The 7,500-nt window shown below is 42.6% G+C and overlaps 1 protein-coding gene across 1 annotated transcript in view; it reads left to right on the top strand.

Annotated features, from left to right (window-relative positions):
- Window positions 1–7,500, top strand: part of LOC134184059 (fibropellin-1-like) — a 9,282-nt gene that overhangs the window by 1,506 nt on the left and 276 nt on the right. Inside the window, exons 5-26 of the mRNA XM_062651662.1 lie at window positions 3–116; window positions 192–305; window positions 373–486; window positions 554–667; window positions 731–844; window positions 912–1,025; window positions 1,128–1,241; window positions 1,298–1,411; window positions 1,472–1,585; window positions 1,934–2,047; window positions 2,121–2,234; window positions 2,297–2,410; window positions 2,591–2,887; window positions 2,950–3,063; window positions 3,226–3,339; window positions 3,399–3,512; window positions 3,573–3,686; window positions 4,726–4,839; window positions 4,909–5,022; window positions 5,090–5,203; window positions 7,140–7,262; window positions 7,322–7,500. The exon at window positions 7,322–7,500 is cut by the window's right edge and continues 276 nt beyond it. Coding sequence (XP_062507646.1) covers window positions 3–116; window positions 192–305; window positions 373–486; window positions 554–667; window positions 731–844; window positions 912–1,025; window positions 1,128–1,241; window positions 1,298–1,411; window positions 1,472–1,585; window positions 1,934–2,047; window positions 2,121–2,234; window positions 2,297–2,410; window positions 2,591–2,887; window positions 2,950–3,063; window positions 3,226–3,339; window positions 3,399–3,512; window positions 3,573–3,686; window positions 4,726–4,839; window positions 4,909–5,022; window positions 5,090–5,203; window positions 7,140–7,262; window positions 7,322–7,500 — 2,765 coding nt within the window. The remainder of the gene's footprint in view (window positions 1–2; window positions 117–191; window positions 306–372; window positions 487–553; window positions 668–730; window positions 845–911; window positions 1,026–1,127; window positions 1,242–1,297; window positions 1,412–1,471; window positions 1,586–1,933; window positions 2,048–2,120; window positions 2,235–2,296; window positions 2,411–2,590; window positions 2,888–2,949; window positions 3,064–3,225; window positions 3,340–3,398; window positions 3,513–3,572; window positions 3,687–4,725; window positions 4,840–4,908; window positions 5,023–5,089; window positions 5,204–7,139; window positions 7,263–7,321) is intronic.

Below are 7,500 nucleotides of genomic sequence, written 5' to 3'. Positions count from 1 at the left end.
AGACATTGACGAATGTGCATCCTACCCTTGCCAGAATGGTGGCAGATGTGTTGATCGTGTGAATGGGTTTGAGTGCAGATGTGCAGACGGTTTTGAAGGGTCGTTGTGCCAGACCAGTACGTCCACTCTATAGTTTCATCTAGTCTACTAGACAAGTTCAACATTAATTTGTGTGATCTCTTTCGATACAGACATTGATGAGTGTGCATCTGATCCATGCCAGAACGATGGTACATGTGTAGATCAGGTCGACAGTTTCATGTGCCGATGCCAGGAAGGTTATGTTGGTGATGTGTGTGAATTGAGTAAGGCTTAATTTCTTAAAAATTGTAGTATTTTACATTTGTATCTAATCATATTTTGATTGTTTAGACATCGATGAGTGTGAATCTAATCCTTGTCGTAATGGAGGGACATGCTTGGATCGTATTGCTGGTTTCGTGTGTGAATGTGCTGATGGATATGAGGGAGATCTCTGTGAAGATGGTAAAGACATCTCTTTAGTATTCGTACGCAACAGAGATTGCAGACGTAGATTTGTTATTTTGAACAGAGACAAACGAATGCGAATCCGATCCATGCCAGAATGGAGCGACTTGTGTTGATGGTCTAGATGGATTTTCGTGTGATTGTGCTGAAGGCTATGAGGGTGATTTGTGTGAACAAGGTCGATAGTTGCTAAAACTATGTGTTAAGTATTTAATTAAATTAATTATGTTTTTACTTGTAGATATCAATGAATGTGCTTCTGATCCATGTGAGAACGGTGGTGTGTGCAATGATCAGGTGAATGGCTTTACCTGTGATTGTCAAGCAGGTTATGATGGTGAAACGTGTGAAAACAGTAAGATGCAATGACGTTGTCCAGACTCTAGACAGTATCTATACATACATATATGAATCTATCTTAGATATTAATGAGTGTGAGTCTAACCCTTGCCAAAACGGAGGCCAATGCATCGACCAGATTGCACAATTCGAATGTGACTGCGACGATGGATATGAGGGAGATGTGTGTGACCAAGGTTAGTTAATTAATTAATTACATTTAGTGATAGTGATGCATTCTTATTTATTAATTAATTAATTATTAGAATTTAAATTAAAGGTTGTTATTTGACATATAGATATTAATGAATGTGCCTCTGATCCGTGTGAAAATGGTGGAACATGTGTGGATGGAGTAAATAGTTTTGAATGCCAGTGTGTGCTGGGATATGAAGGAGACGTGTGTGAAGAAAGTAAAACAACAGTTCTCTATACTTTTCACACAAACTTGAAATTTTCAATGGTTTAGATATTGATGACTGTGATCCCAATCCCTGCCAGAATGGAGGTGTGTGCAATGATCAGGTGAACGGCTTCACCTGTGATTGTCAAGCTGGTTATGATGGTGACAGGTGTGAAAATAGTAAGGAACAAGAAGGAGCCGATGTATCACTGAAGATATACCTTATTTTAATTTCTTTAGACATTAATGAGTGTGAGTCAAACCCGTGTCAGAATGAAGGTGAATGCATTGATCAGATTGCTCGATTTGAATGCAACTGTGCTGAAGGATATGAGGGAGACGTGTGTGACCAGAGTGAGTCATGAATGTACATAATATATACATGGATGTTATGATAAGTACCTGCATGCACACACACACACACACAAACAAACAAACAAACAAACAAACAAACACACACACAAACACACACACACAAACACACATACACAAACACACACAAACACACACACACACACAAACGCAAACACAAACACAAACACAAACACACACGCAAACACAAACACACACACAAACACAAACACAAACGCAAACACAGGAACACACAAACACACACACACACACACACACACACACACACACACACACACACACACTGATATCTATATTGATATAATATTCAGTTTTATTGTTTGATTACAGATATTGATGAATGTGCTTCTGATCCATGTGAAAACGATGGTACATGTGTGGATCAAGTCAATGGTTTTGAGTGCCAATGTGCTCCTGGATATGAAGGCGAACAGTGTGAAGAAGGTATGAAAATCAATCCTGGCTTCATGGAACAAATCATTTACTAAATTCAAGAATGTATTTCGTGGCTGTATAGACATTAATGACTGTGATCCCAATCCATGCCAAAACGCTGGTGTGTGCAATGATCAGGTAAACGGCTTTACCTGTGATTGTCAAGCTGGTTATGATGGTGACGTGTGTGAAAATAGTAAGGAATAATGCATTGTGTTTGTGTTTGTTAATTAAGACAATATATTTTGATTTTATTAGACATTGATGAGTGTGAGTCAAACCCGTGTCAGAATGGAGGTGAATGCATCGACCAGATTGCTCGATTTGAATGCAACTGTGCTGACGGATATGAGGGAGACGTGTGTGATCAGAGTGAGTCACGTATATACATAATACACACACACACACACACACACACACACACACACACACACACACACACACACACACACACACACACACACACACACACACACACACACACACACACACACACACACACACACACACACACACACTTTGATAGGTATGAGTATTATTGTTTGATTACAGATATTGACGAATGTGCTTCTGATCCATGTGAGAACGGTGGTACATGTGTGGACCAAGTGAATGGCTTCGAGTGCCAGTGTGCTCTTGGCTATGAAGGTGAACAGTGTGAAGAAGGTATGAAAATCAATCCTGGCCAACTGAAGCAGATTTTTAATAAAAGAGTGTATTTTTTCATGTGTGTAGACATTAACGACTGTGATCCCAATCCATGCCAAAATGGTGGTGTATGCAATGATCAGGTAAACGGCTTTACCTGTGATTGTCAAGCTGGTTATGATGGTGACGTCTGTGAAAACAGTAAGGAAAAATGCAATGTGCTTGTGTTTGTTGATAAGGACAATGTCGATTGATTTTATTAGACATTGATGAGTGTGAATCAAACCCGTGTCAGAATGGAGGTGAATGCATCGACCAGATTGCTCGATTTGAATGCAACTGTGCTGACGGATATGAGGGAGACGTGTGTGACCAGAGTGAGTCACGTATATACATAATACACACACACACACACACACACACACACACACACACACACACACACACACACACACACACACACACACACACACACACACACACACACACACATTGATATCTATATTGATATAATATTCAGTTTTATTGTTTGATTGTAGATATTGATGAATGTGCTTCTGATCCATGTGAGAACGGTGGTACATGTGTGGACCAAGTGAATGGCTTCGAGTGCCAATGTGCTCCTGGATATGAGGGCGAACAGTGTGAAGAAGGTATGAAAATCCTGGAGCAGTGTTTTAAAATTCAAGAATGTATTTCATGTTCTGTATAGACATCAATGACTGTGATCCCAATCCCTGCCAGAACGGTGGTATGTGCAATGACCAGGTGAACGGCTTTACCTGTGACTGTCAAGCAGGTTATGATGGTGACGTGTGTGAAAATAGTAAGGAACAATGCCTTTCGCTTGTGTTTGTTTAAGACACTTCATTCTGGTTTTCATTAGATATCAATGAGTGTGAGTCAGACCCGTGTCAAAATGGAGGTGAATGCATCGACCAGATTGCCCGATTTGAATGCAACTGTGCTGATGGATATGAGGGAGACGTGTGTGACCAAAGTAAGACAAACAGACAGACAGACAGACAGACAGATAGACAGACATCCTGTTGAAGAAGATGTCTGCACTGTCCAGAAACAATAAAACAGTTGGCTTGATTGCCACCTCAGGGCACTTTATGCCTTGTGGTTTCAATTTAGTTGAATACTTATACATGCCTTGTGTTTTAGCTTGTAATAACTATTAGGTCAGAGAGACTGTTTGCGTTGAGATTTATCTCTTAGCATCAAATGTATTATAGTGAAATGTTGTTTTGTATATAAGTATTTGACAGACAGAGAGAGGCTACGCTAAGGTTATAATGAGAAAACCTCTCACCAATAACATTGACTGTACCGTAGGTTGCTCTACCCAGTTTTTCAGCCACTAAGTTGGCTCCAGGTAGTTTGCATTGTTCTCTTTAAGAGTTACATGTTTGTTTGTTTTTAAAATGTAGTTCTAGTGAACTCTCGTAGTTGTGGAACTTTACATAGTTACCTTGCTAGCATTGTATTATAGATGTATGTTTGAAATAAATGTTATTTGACAAACAGACAGACAGACAAACAGACAGACAGACAGACAGATAATTTATTCTCATACAGATTCTACTTGTACATATGCTAACATTTTAAAACACAAATCAGTCCTTGCAAACACCAAAGTCATTAACTAATGGACTTGACTTTGAATGTCAAATCAAACAATCTATCTACAGACAGACAGACAGACAGACAGACAAAGAGAAAGAGAATGGCCATCCAGCTTTAGAAAACAATGCAAGTGTTCCTGCGGAAGACATCCAGCTTGGTACAGGCATTCCCAAGCAACATCTCTGACTTATAAGCTAGTTTTGTTGAACAGGGACATAGATGTCCCTTTACTTTACGTGTTGTTAGCAGTTGGACAATGTGAATTGTATTTAGCCTTTGCTTGCTATAGTATCTAACTTCATTTATGAAGATATACTACCATTGACAGACAGACAGACAGACAGACAGACAGACAGACAGACACACTGTCATCTATGACATAATTCAGTATTATTGTTTGATTGTAGATATCGACGAATGTGCTTCTGATCCATGCGAGAACGATGGTACATGTGTGGACCAAGTGAATGGCTTCGAGTGCCAGTGCGCTCCTGGCTATGAGGGCGAACAGTGCGAACAAAGTAAAACACAATTGACTCGTCAATGTCACACTCCGATTCATCACCCATATGTCTCTACAATTGTTGTAGATACTGACGACTGCGATCCTAATCCATGTCAGAACAATGGCCAATGTGTTGACCTAGTGAACGGATTCGAGTGCGAGTGTGCACCCGGTTACGATGGAGATCGATGTCAAAACAGTCAGAAATACATGCTTGCGTATACCCACCACGTGTAGTACTATATATCATCTTACTGTCTCCGCAGATGTGGACGAGTGTGCCTCCGATCCTTGTATGAACGACGGCACTTGCATCGATCAGATCAACAGTTTCCGGTGTCAGTGCAAGAAAGGATTCGGTGGTCGTGTTTGTGAAAAAGGTATCGAGCTTTTCATTGACCAAACAGCCGGCCAGCAACCACACACTAGTGTCCACACTGTAGTTTAGGTACTAGACCCTGGTTGGATAAATACGCTATAACGAGCAGTGTGAACACACTCAGTACATAGTTATCCAACCAGGGTCTAGTAACTAAACTACAGTGTGGACACTAGCTGTGGTTAACTCGTAGTTATCGAACTACATAAGCTTGCGACCTTGGATAGTCTCGCGTAGCCAGACCCTTCCTGTCTACATCCTTGGCGACGCGAGACTAGGTGTGCATTTCTTTATTCTCCACAACCTAGACCGGTTGAGCTCATCCAAACTCCACAAACTAAATCCACTGGATTAGTTTAGTTTGTGGAGTTTGGATGAGCTCAACCGGATTAGGTGGAGAATAAAGAAATGCGCCCTAAAAGACAGACAGACAGACAGACAGAAAGAGACCAGACACCCCAGACAAACAGACAGAGACAGACAGCCAGCCAAACAGACAGCCAAACAGACAGACAGACAGACCAGTTACACATGCGTAGTAGGCCTAGTCGCGTAGCAGGGAAGGGTCTGGCTACGCAAGACTACACTGTACTGTACACGTACACAGATGATGTCATAACTCCCGTAAGTCTGCTGTTGAAATGATGCGTTTTTATCAGACATACTAACGTGCGTAACAAACTTCCGTTAGTGTGAACAACCACATAGGAGTGAAGTAGGGATATTAAGCAAGCTCTGTTATAACGGAATGGTGGCCTACAGTTTTATCAGATTAGAACAGAGATTCGCAGTGCGTCAAATTGTAGTCTGACTACCTGACTGTCTGCTGACTAAATTTCTACCAGTGAGAGTGAAGTCGTCGAGTCAGTCCCTTGTACAAGTAACCGTACAACTGCCAGTCTGTCTGGGGGTTAGTTAGACTGGTTGGGTTTCGTCTCTATATGTTGTGGGGTTGCCATTCGATTTTTTTCTGTTTCTATGGTTAGAGTTAGGGTCTCGGCGATATTAGGGTTAGGTTAGGGTCACGATCTATGTGAGTGGCTGTCTGGCTATTCTGTCGGTCTACATTGTGGGAGAGATTGGTTTCAGATGTAAAGTATGAGTACTTGTCTGCTAAAGTATGCAGCCATCCCTACTTTGTTTTGTATGCACACACACACATGCACACACACACACACACACACACACACACACACACGCATGCACACATTCAAGCATACACACACGCACATGCACACACACACACACACACACACACGCCAACGACAGACTGACACACACACACACACACACACACACACACACACACACACACACACACACACACACAAAAAAAAATGGACAAATGTTAAGCCCTCCACATCTTTCAACGTCGACCTTGAGGTCAGATGCAGAGATAGCTCCCCCTGCCTCTAGAGACAGGGCCTCTGTGCGCTATGTGGAGTCTTGGGGCCAGCGCTACAATCCACCTGGAGCTTGGCCAGAGTCATCCAGAGGCACTGACAATGGCGCAGCTCTGGAACTGAACACTAAGGCCCACACGTACCCGTCTGCTGCATGATGTTGCTGCCAAGCCAGCGGTCTTGTCCAACCCAGTCAATGACCAGGTACTCATTTATACTCCTGAGTCGAGAGAAGCAAGTGTGGGTGAGTTTCTTGCTCAAGGAAACTGCGACAGTGTCGCCTCCACCAGGATCAAACCTTCAACCCTCATCACGGAATACAAGATCCCGGATGTCATCACCAACGCTTTACCATCTGCTCCACCGCCCCGCCCCCCACACACACACACATGCACACACACACACGCACACACACACACACACACACACACACACACACACACACACACACACACACACACAGTAACTAAAAATTTCTAGTTGCCTATCTACGCTATACTCACAGTTACGGATAGCCATGTGTCTATATTTCAGTGGTCGATCCTTGCTGGGTGAACAACCCGTGCAAGAACAATGGCAAGTGCGTCAACGCTGGCAACAAGGCCGTGTGCCGATGTCGACCCGAATTCACTGGACAATATTGTGAGACTAAAATCGGTGAGTCGGATCTCGTTTTACGGCCATTCGTGTGCGCCTGAAAGTTTACTATTCGATAGTGAAAAATCCGTGCGACGATCATCGTTGCGGTCAGTACGAGGTGTGCAAGGTGTACAAGGGAAAGGGTTATTGCACAGGATCGTGTGAAAGGAATGGCCTTGGCAAGTGCAACAGTTACCAGCGATGCCAACTGAAGCCGGTTTATTGTGCTTACAAGCCGTGCCAGCAGAAGGTCTAT

Source organism: Corticium candelabrum, chromosome 9, assembly GCF_963422355.1.
Source record: "Corticium candelabrum chromosome 9, ooCorCand1.1, whole genome shotgun sequence".
In the NCBI taxonomy this organism is placed as follows: Eukaryota; Metazoa; Porifera; class Homoscleromorpha; order Homosclerophorida; family Plakinidae; genus Corticium; species Corticium candelabrum.
Note: the sequence above shows the minus strand (reverse complement) of the source record. Positions and strands in the feature narration are given on the sequence as shown.